At 44.8% G+C, this 17,150-nt stretch overlaps 1 protein-coding gene across 1 annotated transcript in view; it reads left to right on the forward strand.

Moving 5' to 3' along the window:
• The window catches only part of LOC142765972 (uncharacterized), a 156,535-nt gene that overhangs the window by 46,634 nt on the left and 92,751 nt on the right, over positions 1 to 17,150 (forward strand). Inside the window, exons 8-9 of the mRNA XM_075867780.1 lie at positions 11,714 to 11,755; positions 14,084 to 14,131. Coding sequence (XP_075723895.1) covers positions 11,714 to 11,755; positions 14,084 to 14,131 — 90 coding nt within the window. The remainder of the gene's footprint in view (positions 1 to 11,713; positions 11,756 to 14,083; positions 14,132 to 17,150) is intronic.

Raw genomic sequence — 17,150 nt, forward strand, 5'->3', positions numbered from 1 at the left:
ATTTTCCGCGACGCAAGGTTGTCGGAGATGGCAAGGAATGTGTGACAAACAAATTGGTAGGACCCGCCGAAATATCTAGAACTGCAAACGGCAACGCGAGGCTCTTGCGACTTTGGAATGTTTGGGAAGGCGTAAACAACACTGCAGGCTTAGACACATTGACACAAGACACGGGAACAAAGGCTGCGCTAGTCGGTGGTATGTCGATGTCGTCAGCGACAAACAGCTTGTTCAAAGGAAATTCCGGAGACGAGGCACACAATGCAGAGAAGGCCACTTCAGCACGAGCACAGTCGATAACCGCATGATTAACAGACAGAAAATTCCAGCCGAGGTTCACATTATGAGAACACGCCTGTAGCACAACAATTTCAACGGTATACAATATATAATATATGAGAACGCGGCGGTACAAACAGCTGATGGTCGAATATTGTGAGCACTGGCAGTACGGAGTGACAATCTTTTTGGCGTCGTGGTAACCTTCCGAAGCAGGCGGCAAAGTTTTGTATCAATTACTGAAACGGCAGCATCAGTGTCCACAAGCGCAAGGGTACCGTAACCATCCACTAAAGATTCGATTACGTTTGTAGACGAAATGCGATGGCTTGATTCTTTCGACGACGACGCAGTTCGTAACTCCGGAACAGCGCCGTCTAGTTTTCCGCGTCTGAAGGGCAGGGCTGACGGCGCATAGGTGACAGGGAGCGACGAGGCGGAGATGGAGACCGGTGACTGACTGAGGGAGGGCGGTCTGGTGCAGAGGATCCTTGTTGACGTGCCGTGTTGTTAAAGCGCCGAGAGTCGTGCGACGATCATTGCATGGTGTCGCTCTGAACGAGAGGGCGGCGGCGTAACAAGCGAGCCACACGTCCTGCGTAAGCGCAAGAATAGCAAATCGGGCGGTTGTCTGCGGTGCGCCGCGAATTCGGAAACGCCGCAATAGGCCGGCTGAATGGCACTGGTGATGACCGAACAGGGACCGGTGAGGTAGCGTAAGTGGGCTGTCGAGGTGCTCTGGCTTCAATGACTTCCGCATACGTCAAAAGTGCGGCCTCCAGAGGTGGTGAACAAGCGAAAGGCAAAGCGTCAGCTACCTCATCTTGTATGACGTGCCTTATGGCCGTGGCCAGATGATCTGAGGCGAGAGGATGCGTTTGTTCTGGCTCGCGCGTGCTCGATAGAATGGAGAGCTGCCGAACGGCCTCCTCACGCATGAACTGCTTTATGCAAGCCAACATGTTGTTCTGGTCTCCGAGAGTCAAGGCCGCGATCAACTCACGTTGTTTCAGAGAGCGCTGTGTTCGGGCACGTTGCTTGCGCAATTAGCCAAAACTCTGGCACAAGCTCACGAGATCGGCTATTGATTGTGGGTCCTTGTCTAACAATATCTAAAATGCGTCATCGCATATGCCCTTGAGCATTTGTTTGATTTTGTCGGCTTCGAACATCACTGGACTTACCCGTTTGCACAAATCAACAACGTCTTCAATGTAGCTTGTAAAGGTAGCTTCTGGCTGTTGAGCGCGCTCACGAAGTCGTTTTTCTGCGCGCAGTTTTCGCACAGAAGGACGGTCGAAGACTTGCTGAAAGGAGGCCTTGAATGAATCCCAGCTGGCAAGGTCAGCTTCGTAATTGCTCAACCAGAGACTAGCGACGTCGGACAAGTAAAAGGTAACATAGGTCAGCTTAGCCGCATTTTCCCTCTTGTTCGCTGCGCTCACCTTGTGGTAAGTAGCCAGCCACTCCTCAACGTCTTGACCGTCGGTGCCACTGAAGATCGGTAGGTGACGCAGTAGCCACCTGCCGGGACATGTAGAGGCGGGAGCTTGCGAGGTATCTTGGTTGGAGGGTTCTTCCGGCATTGCTGGCACTGAAGGTAAGGTGCGACATCGTAGTTCCAGCTTCGAAGACTACCCAGCACTTTCACCAAATTATAAGGGGGTTTATCGACGAAAACCAGGTGCCTGGTTCAAGGAGCTTCAGTCTCTGTCACGATCTCAGCTCTTCGTCGTAGTCGTCTTCCAGGTGCTCTTACTAGATACTGTCTGCCTCTCCCTCTTCCCAGCAACTATATATATATATATATATATATATATATATATATATATATATATATATATATATATATATATATATATTGTGAGGCAACGTTCTGGCTGCAAAACGCTTCTTTTTCTTGCCGAGTCTCTCCTGACAACGCAGGTCAGACTGATGATGATGAGTATGTACATCTGATAAGATGACACATGTAAATATAGCTAACAATTATTTTCCCCCAAGCGTAAGTGGCCAATCCGGACACGTCTTAGACGGAAACAGAACGTTGAACGAATGGCTTAAGACGCGATACGTGGGCCATCAGCGGTGACGAAATGCTTACTATGGGCATAGTTATCAGACAAAAGCGCAGTAGCTGACATGCGAATGACCCTCTGACGGCAAGATATCACGGCTGAAGCTGAGGAGAGAAAGTCCCATCCAAAAATGAGCGCATTGGTACAAGATGACAGAACGACAAACTGTATATCATGAAGGATGCCCTCAATAAAAGCGCGGGCAGTGCAAACACCAGAAGGCTGAAAAAAAACCGAATTAGCACAGCGAAGGGGAGGGCCTTCATACGGTGTGTTCACTTTGCGCAAAACGGGAACACAATTCCACACTAATAACTGAGAACTATGCACCTGTGTCCACCAAGGCTTTAGTCCATATACCCTCAATACACCCTGAAAGTACATTTGAGGGGCGTTCCGGAGGAGTTCGAGGCAAATCGCAAAATGCAGCTTTCCCTCCTGAAGCAGAACTGTTTAGTTTTCCGGGCGATGATCAGACGCTGTGGTAGCCGGACGAAGTGGTGACGAGGAACGGCGTATAGGTGACGGGGAGCGACGGCGCGAGGATCAGAAGGTCCTGGGTGCATCGAAGTGCTGTGGTGAGTGCGAGCGGTGTTGGGGCAGGTGGTATGGGTGGCGACGTTGTGGAGCAGGGGCAAGCTCATCCCTCTTGAAGTCAGCATAGCCACGCCTTCCGTCATGTTGACGTTGACAACAGAAGCGTTATATGTGGCCGCATATTCCGCAATAATAGCAAATTGGTCGAGATGGCCGTCAGGCTTGAAAAGTAGGAGGCGCTGCTCTTGGGGCGAGGATGTTCAGTGAAGCCTGCAAAGTTGACCCATACTGCGGTGATTGCTGGGGAGGTGACGCTGCAACCACCTGCGCGTACGTCAGCTTTGGAGTGGTATGCGAGCTCGCGACTTGCTCACGCGTCATGGACGCTTGTTCCTCCCTCACAATGTTGCAGAGGCTGCCTGCAGAACGCGTCATGCGCAGCTCATAAGGTGACGAGGTGGCCTGGATTTGCAGCTCCTGGCGGATCATGGACCATATCACCGCACAGAGCTAACCGTCATGCGTTGGCCTGATATCTGCTGTTTCAGGTTGTAAACGTATAAGTTGAAGGTCATTGAGTTGCTGACACGTACTGATGATATCGGTGACCGTGGTCGGGTTCTTCGCCACCAGAGCAATGAATGCGATGGCGCCTATGCCCTTGAGCAAGTGGCGAGCATGGTCTTGCTCCGCCATCGAGCTATCGACGCGACGGCAGAGGGCGAGGACATCTTCAAAGTACGAGGTATGGGACTCGCCAGAGTGGTGGACACGTGCAGCGAGCTTCCGTTTGGCGTTGTCTGCACGTAGAGAAGGGTTGGCAAACATCTGCTGGAGGTGCTGCTTAAAGGTTGGCCAGTCTGGGAAATCCAGCTGTTGGTTGTCTGCAGATTTCTTAGTGACACCCGTCAGATAAAACGGTACGCGGGACGGCTTCACAGAATCATGCCAATAGTTAAACGCACTCACACGGTCGTACTCATCTAACCTGTCTTAAACGTCTTCACCGCAAAGGCGCGCGAACACCGGCGGATCTTTTTGAGGGGCGGTGAGAGTCCAAGAAGGCATGCGCAACAGTGCAGGTGGGATGAATGGAGCCGGGTTGTGCTCGTCTGGCGACATGACCGTAGGTGACTGCGCAGACGGCGACTCGACCTGAGCTCCAGAGATGGTTCGTAGTCGAAGATAACAAAAAAGCGCTGCATGGAGAGGACCAGGAGACCGGAAAGCACTCTCCACCACTTGTAAGGCAACGTTTTGGCTGCAAGATACTTCTTTTACTTGCCGAGCCCCTCCCCACAACACAGGTCAGGCTGATGATGATGAGTATGCACATATGATAAGATGACGCGTATTATATATATATATATATATATATCAATCTTTGTGGGGAAGATGTGGTGACTTGTCTTTTTTGGTGTTTGCTGAAGTGCTGGGGCTGTAGTTTTAAGTGCAGTTTTGATCTCTTGTGCGGAATACATTTTTGACGAGGATAGTTATGTGCAGATGTCTTACGTATTGCGTTCATCTTTGCTTTATTTAACTTGCTTCTTCAAGTCGTCCTTACAGCTGTGATTGTGTTTTCGTAAAGGTTTTAGTTAGTTATCGTGCTTCACGGATAATCGGCTGCAATAGTAGAAGCCGGTCGACTTGTCTGTGCTGAACTTTTGTATGCTTCTCAGGCAATTGCATTAGTGGAGAGATTTTCGGAATATGGCGTTCATTTTTCCTCTAGTTCATGCATCCAGTAGGTAGCTATTGTATTGTGACCTGTTGTCTTGCTTGTCGGCCTTGCTTGGTAGTGCGCTATTATTGCTAGAAAACTCTTCAGAAGTTTCTGTGACGTAATTCAGCATGCACACTTCTGACACCCAGCTGCGCGCAAAGTTTGATACATCCGATACTTGAGTATTGCTTATACACTTGAATCGACGATCATTGCATGATGGTACTACAGTCATTCCAGCGTGATTAGGTTCTCACTGCAAATTTTGGCAAGTCTGCGGGACTCTGGAAGTTGTCTTGTGACAAAAGAGGACTCTTTGACTTGCCATGACGCGGTTGGTGTTTTTCCTGATGCATGAACTCGTATTTCACGTACCTAGTCATCTCGTGAGACGTGCAGGAAGAGTTACGAACATCAAAATAGCCACTCAACACTAAACCAGATGGTGAGCCACGCTTGCGAGGAGAAGAATGAGGGCCGTCGGGTGGCTCAGTAAAGCCTTTTTTAATATGCTGGAGTGACGACATTGAAAATGTTGGCCTTCACGTAGAATGGAAGTGCGCTCGAAAGTTGGGTTTTTTTCGAAATAGGCATGGTTTCCCGCTGATGAAGTGAGGTTCAACTTTTATTGTAGCAACGGTCAATTTATGCTGGGCGTTCAAATTCTTGACGACTGCTTGTGAATTTGACGAGTGAGTGCGATTGTCTGCATGTCATGGGTTATGAGCAAGTCTTTGTCGTAGTCGACATTATATTCTTTAAATCGGACGACGATCGCCTCTTCAATTTTTCTCCACAATTCCTTGTTCTCGAGTATGTGGGTGAGGCAAAAGTTGAATTCCTTATCGGTGACGTATTCGCTGAAGTTAGTGACCCTTTTCGGTTCCCACAAAGATTCAGCGGCAGCATAGAGCTCAGAGAGGTCGAAGAAGTCCTCTCTGGGTGGATCGTCTGCTCCTCCTGCACACTTCGGGATGTCAAGGTCAGCCGATGGAGCTGTCATGATGCCTGACATGGTGCAGCGGGGGAATGTGCTTCCGTTGTCCACGCTTGGTCACCTCGTCTTGCTAATATGTCTACAATGAGGATGACCAGTTGATGCAGTGGCTACCAGGTCTCCATCCTGTCGACTTTTGCGACGTTATGACTGATAGACGTGACCTGGCTCATGCACCATGTTCTTGTTCTTGTTTGCCTTCAATTGTGGCTAATACTCGCTGTGTTGGATCGGCTAACAATTTAGTGGTGTGATAAAATCATAGTACATTTTATAATAAGGGAACCTAGAAATTCAAAACGTTAAAAATTTGAAAACAAAACTTCAATGATCACTGATTTGTGCCTACTCTAAAGTTTTTTTATTAGTAATAGATAAAACCTAGATCAAGACCTAACTTTAAAAAAGAGAGAAGTTATGCGTATGTGCCCTTGCAGCGTTCCACACATTAGCGCCGCCACATTTAAAACTCCTGAAATTAGTGTGGGTTTAGGGTCGCAGAGGATTACAAATAAATGAATAGGCAGATGCCTTGGCGCGAGCTTCACTTGATGGACCAGTAATTTCTATACTTTCCGAGTAAAAATACTTATCAGTGGGTAGATATAAGAAATTCGCTATATTTACAGGTGGTTTGGAAAATATCACAAAAAGGACAGATTATCAGCACTTCAAACTTATATGAAAAGCCCAGCGAAGTGCGTCAAAAAACTTGAAATTATCAACTCCAGATTCCGGTGCTGCGTTCCCCTATTAAATTTTTATTTACACAGAGCTTGTCTGAAACTTTTCCCATTGTCCGTTCTGCGGAAAATCAGAAACTATGGAACATTCATTTGGCTTATGTTGGAACTATAAAGTAATTAAAAAACACTTCTAGCTATTCCATTTGCAAAGCTATGTTTAAATTTAACCGCACAAAATGTCCTAAATTTGGGGGCCTCTGTTTTGGGAAAATACTACAGAGATGCATTCGATGCGGCGTGTAATTTCATTCAAGGCTCTAAACATTTTCCAACATAAAGCCCAAGTTAACAAATACTCAAAAAGTATTGGGTCGAGAAGTAAATTTCGAAATGTGAATAAATTCGTGACATACAAAAATAATCGGGTTTGGCAAAACCAGCTGTCCGGTCGGCTACCAAAATCAAGGGATAGTTATTAGTGTCAATGTTCTTGTTGATTTTTTGCACACTCCGAATCTTTGTTTTCTTTTTTTTAATATACTGTCTTCATTCCACAATTTTTTCCTTTTTTGTTGTAAGCAATTGTGCAGTTATCGTGCATATGAGGCTCTATGTTCTGTTTGTCAATCCCCCAGAGTGTGTATGAGTCATAGATTAGAGGCTACAAACAAACAAAGACGTAAGAATAATAATAGTTTGTTAGTCGTTTGGATTTATTCAGATAATTCCGCACTGCCTCGCAAACTTTCGCACTGGCAAATCCAGACACACAGACTTCAAAAGACAGAATCACGAGCATGGATAAATTCATTCCAATAGCCCATAAACGTTTTTCTAACTTGGATCTACGAGCTGTAGTAAATCACCTACAAGTCAAAAAGTAATGATCCATAGTTTCTGGCTCGCCACAGAAAGCGCACATAGGAGAAAGCACCCGACCAGACCAGTGTTGATGGAAGTTTATTTTCGGCACCCTTCAATACAGCCTCTTAATTGCGAATTCTAGCTTGTGTGGGTCACAAAAAGACTGGCGCCAAAGATATAATAGGTGCCACTATTTTGTCAAATATGTGAGTTATGTACCTGCGGAGCTTTTCATAACGGTACACCTGCAAAACCGCGCAGCCATCACATAACCGGATGGTGAAACACACGATAAAATTGGCCCACCTTTTGCTAACTTCGATGAAGAATTGGCAATTTCGTTAAGAAGCAACCCTTCTTAACCCGGCCTCCAAACTAATCTAACGTTTATCAAATATAGGGGCATTATTACACAAAACACCTGTATTTTGTGGGATTCAGCACCAACAAAAAGTGCAACGCAAAGACACAGAAACTCTGTAATGATACCAGCCGAAGAAATATCCGCGTTTAACTTTCGTAAGGCGAGTATCACTGCCAGAAACCACTACCAGAAAAAAAGGGCATGAAATCAGAAAGTCGGAGCGAATGTGACCAATCCAAATTCGCACTTATTATATACAAACAGCTGACTTTTAGTCACACTGTGATGCATCTGTAGCAATAATTACACTTGTCTTGATGCTCTCCAAGTGTTCTTGATATAAACCATCTAGAGTGTAATGGGGAAGCAACGTGGCCTTTTTAGGGAAATTGTCGTGAAACTGAAGATTCACATAGGTTGAATTATCGCTAGTCGGCCTTATCTCGCTGATACGTACATTCAGAGGGTCCAGTAAACAATGTACAAATATAACTTGTGGTTTGTTAAACCATGGCCATTTAACACCAAAAAATATTTGCGAAGAGGATATGAATGCTGCCTCCGACTGCTGGAGCAGTGACTTGTAAATTCTTGAAAAACGTCTGAATAGTTAAGATACGAAACCTGCGCGAAAGAGAAGAGACTTTCGATTCTAGGTATAAAGTGCAGTTTGAAACTGTTGTAGGAAGGCCAAGGCATAAGCGTAGCAATTCTGTTTCTAAAAGAATGAGAGACCGGATTTTGTAGGCTGGAGCACCAGCGAAAAGCACGATTTCAAATTCAAGAATAGGATGAGCATACATTCGATATATCATTACTCGTGTATCTCTTCTCATGCCTATTCAGTAGTTGCTTATCCTGCGCAACAGGCCGAGGGCTCGCACACCCTTTTCAGTTATGTATAATCAATGTATTGGCGCCACTTTAGAGATGAGTGATAAATTACCCCAGGATATTCAATATATTCCACCTGTGGTATGTCCACAGAGTGGCAAAATAATGAGATATGCACAGGCCGGTTCAAGAAGGCAAAAAGGCCACATTTACTGGGATTCCGTAAAACGTAATTGTTATCAAGCCACTTCTAAGGGTGTTAGGATAAGACTGCACGCGTTCGTATAACGTCTGAATGGTGCCTGCCGTTGCAAAGAAGGAGATATCATCTGCATAAACGTATGTTGTTAGGTCCTGGTTATGTGGAATGGTGCTCATCAGCACATTCAATAACACCGGGGCGGCACTGAGCCTTGCGGTAGTCCTCTCATTTGCGTTATCCGGGAGCAGGCCAGAATTGACTTTGCACCCACTCGCCAGCCTCTGCGGCAATACGCGGCGCCCCTCTTTCAACAACGACACGTTCAAGTGACAGTGAGTAGTTAAAGGCTTAAACTTCTTAAAAACGTTTTTTGCCGACACCAGACTGCCGAATCCATGCAGCGCCTCTGGTCGTGAACAATACGCTAGTAGAAGGAAAGATAATCAGACCGCGGACATCTTAACAGTGATCCCGAGAAAAGGGAAGAGAAAGAAAAAGGACGAATGAGTGGAAGGAGGCAGTTCGGGGGGTAGAATTTATTTCATGGTTTCATTTCATTCTTTTTTCACGTACCTTCTCACCTATAGGAAAGTATAAAGCTGAGCACAAACAGACTGTTCCCTCATTCCTCAACAAGGCAAGACTCTGGCTGAAATTGAATATATATATATATATATATATATATATATATATATATATATATATATATATATACTAAAAGGTTTTCAATGGGCCAAACGTACTTTAGAAGAAAAGAAACACAACAGAAATGAAAAAAATTAGGACAACCGCTAAGTTGCGTTTCTTCTCTTCATATATATATATATATATATATATATATATATATATATATATATATATATATATATGCAGCGAAAAAGAAGAAAAAAAAGGCAGAATAGTTTCTTTCACAAAGTTTTGTAACCGAGCATGCGTCTAAAGTTTTATTTATACAGGTTAGGTCAGATGCAATATCGACACTCCTTTTACTGCAAATAGCCCCAAAACATTAGTATTTTTTATTTATATTTTAATGGTTCAACAGCGATAAAAAAGATTTTGAACAATAATGGTGTTTCGAAAATCAAGCATTCCTCTTAATTATGAATACAATCTTTCCCTTGGGGCTTGTTTTCGGGGCCACAGCAACAGGAACGTCTGCATAGCAGTCTGCGAATTTCTTAGAGACACAAGAATATTTTCATGTCAGGTTCTGCTGACAAGGAGCCTAGTTCTTTCAAATTAAGTTTTAATTTCTATAGATGCTCTGTATATACTTATTGCGTGACTTTATGATTGCTAAACTTCTTGTTTTCGATACACCTGTTTTATTCGTTTTCCTTAAGTAAATTTGAAATTATTTCATCCTCAATAACCGCCACTTTACTGGTCGATCCCCCGTAGTTGGCACGCCAAACATAGGCACAAGCAAGCTTGCTTAACGTGTGGGTGTTGTATCTTTCTCGCTGACCACAATACCACCACCTCTCAACAAACGTTTGCGTGACGATCTGCATGTAGAAGCCATAACAAGATCGCACACAAGTGCAACGCATCAGGATCACATGCGTGAAGTTGAAGCATCTCATCACATCATGACCACTAGCCCTGGTGTGGAGGTGTTGCTTTGTATGCCGATGCACTCTCCTGACTTGTGTAGCAAGTTTAAACTGCGCTCATCGTCCACATACACCGTTTCATAAAACCAGGTGGCTTACGTAACTCGAATGAAGCTTTTTACCGGACATTCGTCTTTGCTTAAGGCTGTGGCCAGGATAATTGTCCTTGCTCATGGAAGATTTGGGCGGCCACTCAGTAGACAAGTCGTCGCTCTTCGTGCATGCCCATTATCATGTGTGTGCCTCTACAAAATCAGCTGTGGAACATTAGCTGAAATGCAAATTTACCCATTACCCAGCATTACTACCATTACCCAGCAGCAGCAGCAGCAGCAGCAGCAGCGGCAGCAGCAGCAGCAGCAGCAGCAGCAGCAGCAGCAGCGGCAGCGCAGCGGCAGCGGCAGCAGCGGCAGGGGCAGCGGCAGCAGCGGCAGCGGCAGCAGCGGTAGCGGCAGCGGCGGCAGCAGTGGCGGCGGCGGCAGCGGTAGCAGGAGCGGCGGCAGCAGCAGCAGCGGCAGCGGCGGCAGCGGCAGAGGCAGCAGCGGCAGCGGCAGCAGCGGCGTTGGCGGCGGCGGCAGCGGTAGCAGGAGCGGTGGCGGCGGTGGCAGCGGCAGCAGCAGCAGCAGCGGCAGCGGCGGCGGCGGCAGCGGCAGTGGCAGCAGCAGCAGCTCGGGCTTACCGCCAAGATCTGGAGTGGCAACCAGAGAGGACGAAGCGTAAAGGGCTCACCGTGAAGCAAGCCGAGAGCTGTTAAAGTGGAAGTGCAGCATACACACCGACAAGAGGACCCTGTGACAAAAGGTCGCGATGCAAAAGCAAAAGAGCCCTGAAGAGCCCTGGCCTAGCGAAGAATGCTCACTACCTGACACAGGTGGGACCAACGCGCGCTTCAAGCGCAACTTCATCGTCCACAAGTATGGCCACAGCTGCAAGCTATGCAACCACTTGTGGTAAAAAAACATCACCGTAATCACAAGCATCTAAAACGAGAAACCTTACTCCAAGACCCATGCAGTGCTTCAACTAGTTTCCTGTCACTGTCACGTCATCATCCCTGCCACCAGAATTCAAGGAGTACTTGGTTTGTGCCGCATGTAACGATGTTCTATTTGCCACAAAAATTGTCTACGATGAGTGCTACGCATGAGCACAGAGAATACCCAATTTTCCCGATCATCTTCCAGCAAGCTGCTATAACAACATTCGCTTTCTAATACAGGGTTGATTTTTCATTGCTTGTGTTTCGGGCTTTTCATTGATGTGGTGACAGTAAGAATAAGGCGAATTTCGTATTACTGCAATAACCGCACATTAAAATGCTTGGTTCAATGTAGCGCCTCGTGAGGTCTAATGACTAAGTCGTTTTCCAGTAATTCTTGGGTTATCCTGTTTACACTGAAGATTTTGCTACCAAGTCCTTGTTATGAAGCACTGATTTTCATTTGAGCCACACTGAAAGCATGTATATTAGCAGAGTATACATGCGTTAATTCCTTATTGCTCATTGTCGCGCTATTCTCTTTGCAGCCAGGAAGCCCCCTTGGAGGTGGAGGTATCAGAATAAGCCCGGTTAGTAATTCATCTTGTGGGTGCTCGTTAACGTTCGAAAAACTTCCCCATAATGACTACATGGTATTTAATGCATACCCCATCAATAGCGCTGCGGCAAATACACGGGTATTTCCGATGTATGACGTATTGTTTATAGCAATTGTCGTATGCACAAAAATAAGACCAATTAGCACCAACAGACACATAGCATCAAACTTTTTATTCAAAACACTGTACAGAAAGTTCTCTTAGAAAAAACGTTGGTGCCATATCTTCATGTTAATCTGTAAATGTAATTGAAAGGCGATAGTCTTGTGTCTGCAGACATTAAACAAAACGTTTATTTGGTGTCCTGCACAAAAAAAAATCGGTGATTGGCATTCTGGAGGCGCTGCGTTAGAGTTCCTCGAGCGTAAAGCGGAGGCGAACGAGCGCAAAAAGTCACGTCATACGAGAGACTTGAGCGGTATCTGCCAGTTATCTCATAAAACGAAAGGCACGCCTGTGAGACGGGCGTGCGCGCTCGTCTCAGCGGTGATAAAGTGTAAAACGCAAGGCGACGATAGGTTCCACCACCGTGTCATCTTAGCAAAGCGTTGAAAACACTTCCCTTCTCTTGCAAGCGTTGCATGGCCAGCGTCGCGTGAAAAAAGCTACGGCCTTTAGAATAACTTATGTATGCCTTTTCTAGTAAAAGATTCATATACAAAATATATACGTGTTGTTAGGGTGCGTCAGATATGCGGGATAATTGCTTTTTCGTTGATAATCGCACAAGTGTGAATGCTAAATCTTTAGCGAAATTGGTGGGCGCTGCGGATGAGGTCGGCCGCTTATGAAATTGTATGGTGCCGTTTAAAGTGACTAGTACCGTTAAGGCTGAACAAACTGACAAATAGACACGTGGGCTGACAGACAGACCATTTTGTTTTGTAGAAGGTCCCAAAAAAAGACTATCGTCTTTAAAATGAGTGCTTGAAGATTGAGAAGCCTAGATGCTATAAGAGAGTGAGGTACTTCTTTTTTCAAGCATCTTATATGAAAACGAAGCAGATAATTTTCAGCAGTAAGACGCGTACAAGAAAAATTACATGACAGTCCACCAAGAAAGCAGTAAATTCAGGAGAAAGTGAAACAAGCTTACGCTATAGAAATTAAGTAATATTAAAATGTGAAAAAATTGGATTGCTGACACTACTTCAGCATTTCACGTGGCGGCACCTAATGATATGCTGGCATTAAGAAACACAGTTGCAACCATGAGCTTTGAGACTTTCGAATGATCTTTTCTAAGAACTCTAATTCTAAGTGGCACAGCGCTTTTAACCACTTGTCACATAACTGTCTGGTTGCTGAAATCACGAGCCGAGAAACTTTAATATGCCATGTCTTCCTAAAGAGCATTTTAAACAGTGCAGCACTTTTACCACCCGCAATTTAACGTCACGACATCCTTCTAGAAGTTATTCTAGCCCAAACAAAAAGAATTTGCAAAATGTGTAGGTGGGAGCATTGTAATGCTCATGTACATCATCAATAGAATAATTTTTCTGCCAGTTAGATCCTACAAGCCTGTTTTTAGGTTGCACTAATTTTTTAGTGATGAAAAATTGTTGAAATACGATGTGCCAATAAATTCAACGTGTCTATCAGCCGTATTCTGCATAGCTGCAACATTAGGTCGGTAGCCTTCCAAAAAACAAGTCGACTTCATGACAGTTTTGCTCCAGTGACACTTCAAGTTTCAAGAATTCTCTAATTTGCAAACTTTATTCTTCCTTTCTTCTTCCCCTATTCATTTTTCACATGGGGCGTACACGTTAGTCATTGCAATGTGAACACAGATGTTGAAGCATGGATAAAAAATTTGCTAGCCCTTCATGTAAAAGAATGCAGCATTACCTAACTATATATCAAACATTCAATACCACGATACAAAAATAATTTCCTTATTTCAGGGTAGCATCTAAAAAAAAGCGGACGAGATGTTGAAGAGCGTTTTAGATCAGTTGGTGTAGACTGCAGCGCATAACCTGTAGGCTTTATGTGTGACTCTTGTCGTCGGCAAGTTATAACTCCGTGCACTTTTTTCTTTCACATGAGTTTCACAGGTACTGCAACACACAACGCTACAATCACCATGTCATTCCCGTTTCTTGACTTCACTATCTGCTGATTTTCATTGAAGTTGCATCATTGCTATGAACTTTGGCCATCGTATACATATTATTGGTAATTTCACCTACGCTACTGCTTCTTTTCGAATTCCTGGTTGAAATAAACATTCAATTCACATTTGTGCAAGTGTTTATCCGTGCCTACAATGTCTTGCAATACTCTTTTCAGGTTCCCGGTCCCCCAACTCTGAGCAGTGTCGTCTTCGGTCAACCTCCGGCAAGTGGTTTATTCGAATGAAAAATATGCTATATTTATAGTAATGCGAAATCATTGAATATCTATCTGTTAGTCATGGAAAGTTGGGCACAAGAAGGCTGAGCTGCGCAAGACCAAAATGAGTAGATGGGATGTGGGGAGGTGGGCGAGAAAAAATAAATAAATAGAATATTATTAGCTGTCCCTGAAGTGAGAATAAAATTTCTATAGCCAGGGTCCGGAAGTAAGTGGCACAATAACTCAACAATCAAGGCATAGGACTGGAGCAAGCATTCACGGGAGCGGTATGATTGCATTTATCTCAGCACGAAAACGATAAAAAGCAGGCAGAGATCGACTGGAACTGTCTCCTCAAAAGCCACGACAAAAGAGACTAGCTTAGAGTCATCCAGAGGGCCCATGACATGGCCGTGGAGTTTATTCTCCCCGTACCGTCGTCAAAGTGACCCAATGGTGCCCCCCCCCCCCTAAGGAGGGTTGAGCGCCACCTCCGGATCTTTGCCTGCCTGCATTCAGGGAAGCGGTATGATTACATTCATGTCAGCAAGAAAGCAATAAAAAACGAGTAATATTATGCCAAAAAACAAAAATAGAAAAAGAAGAAAATTGAGCTTAGATTAATCATCACTTGTATGCTGCATCGCAAGTGCATGACAAAGAGAAGTAGTGAAGAGGAGGACAGAACTGAAAAAAGGTTGGTAACCTGGAAGCTGCACCAATAGTGCGGCGCCTACATTTTCTGATGTTTAGCATCTCAGTTCAAAGAGTTTTTCTTTCATCCATAACACCATTACACTTATCTGTAATACAATCAATGATCTTATTACCAAGTTTTTGCTGCCGCCAGTGCCAAAGGGTAGTGAACAAAACATTGCTTCATGTTTTCTAGTTTCTTTGCTTGCTCTCTTTCTATACTACTACTACGGTATAGCGAGAACGTGCGAAACAAAGTTTCGGGTGCGGATGATTCTGTTGACGAGCCCAACAACATTGCCCCAGTGCTACACATGGCCACTATTTCCGATTACCCAGTGCCACTGGACCTCGGTGGCACTGGGTAATGGGAAATAGGCTCGCTGCAAAACGTTTGCTCGACATTTACGCGATGCACTCAGACCCTTAATACGGGCTGAAATCTTGCGTTTAAGGTGGTTTTCAGAGTTTTGGTCGTACCCAGATTGCAATTTTAGCTAATAAAAAGCCACTAGAACAGCACAAATAAAGATAAGCTGAGAGAACATGAGTGAGCGGGATTGAAACCCAACACTTACGACGCACGCTGCGATCTGAGCCTGACACGTTACCACACTAGGCAAATCAAAGTTTTCCTATTTGCATATTGTATTATTATATAGGGAGTATATTTTTGTTTTATTTTTGTTTGAAATCACAAATTTTACTTCCTGCGTCCTCCGAATAATCTACGAAACTAATAAACCTACTGGTGTTACGAAGGTTGATTTCTTCAAACTCTCTCGTCGACATAAATCGATCAAAGCTGTGCTAGGTCGGTAACGCCTATCGTCTTCCGAGGGTTGGGAGGGGGGGAGAGGAGAGTGACGAGGTTGCACAGTTGTATGTACAATTTTCTGGAAGCGACAATACCGATGCCTAAGCGCAGGAATCCTATCTTTTTGTAACAGTTATCAGGAGCCAACTGTACCGGCTAATGGCTGCCTTCATTATTTAATTGCAGATTCATGTTGACTTTCTCATTGTCCTCGTGTTGACGTCGAGACACTCGCTACCGGTTGTGACGATGGAAGCGCGCATGGTCTACAGATAAAATGTGGTGTTCATCTATAGAGCATTGAAGAATATGTAATGGCGGGTAGAAGCAGTTCTTGTATCGCCAGAATGGTGACTCACATGTGCTTTTGTTAGTATGCATTACACACAAAACATAGTAATGAGCTACACTAAATTCTTACTCTCCGGGCAAGTGCCACGATCGGAACAATCGCGGATGCTCTGTTTTCATCGATATTAGATTCATTTTCTGCAATGAGTTGATATGCGCCCTTGATGGATTTGCTCAGTCATAGGCTTTCGCATAGTCATTTACGCTATGGTCGCTTGTGTAGCGCAACGTTTTATAGACATCTGTTGTGCGGAACCTTTCATGCAATATCTTATGCATAACAACGAGTGTTTACTTCATTGAATTGTTGGCAACTAGTTTGGTACTCAAAGCAATAAATAGCCGCTGCATACCATAATGTGTTCAAGACGTCTCCAGATTACCTGGTCACCGAATCTTTGTACACGGACGAGCATATGCACCTTCTGCGAAATTAATTTTCTAGTGAATGTCTCGGAAAGAAATAGCTGCCTGTAGGTGTACATATTTGATGAAGAGGAACAAGGTGACGCAGAAAAAGGAGATGTTACAGGAGATCATGAGTCGAATAAAAGAGTGTAGAAAGGCAACAAGAACTTTTGCCTACAGCTTAAGCTACTTATGATGATGTTCTAGTGAAACATAAAAGCGCGAAGAGAGTTCACAGAGCCTACTCGACGTCCTCGAAGCCTGGCTTTCGTATTTTGGGTGTCAAAGGGCAGTGGGTTCACTCTATTGCACTTTGATAAAATCAAGTGATTCTCCTGACGTTTAATGAAACTTGGCTGATGTACACGCGTGTGTTGTGCATCGAACGTTCACAGAAAGGTGAAGTGAGCGCCTTCACTCACAGGCAATTTTCCTTCCCTTCCTCTTCTACGGCAATAGGGCTGACCGACCTTGCAACTGCACTGCTCTGTCAGGCTGCAGCAACAGTGGTTCTGTATATAGTGTTATGATCTGTAGCATTTGGAAAATTGATGTTTTGGAACATGGGCGTTAGAAACAAAGCATGAGCTTGACGAGTTTTTTTGTAAAACACCCACGTCTTCAGCATGTCACAAGGATCACTGCTGGAAACGTTAGAACACATCGTCGTAAGATTGCAATACCAACGTGTTGTTGTCCAAAACCCTCTGATTGTCCACGCTCAGCTGTTGTGTGAAGCAGCGGGTGTCC

Source organism: Rhipicephalus microplus, chromosome 6, assembly GCF_043290135.1.
Source record: "Rhipicephalus microplus isolate Deutch F79 chromosome 6, USDA_Rmic, whole genome shotgun sequence".
Lineage (NCBI taxonomy): Eukaryota > Metazoa > Arthropoda > Arachnida > Ixodida > Ixodidae > Rhipicephalus > Rhipicephalus microplus.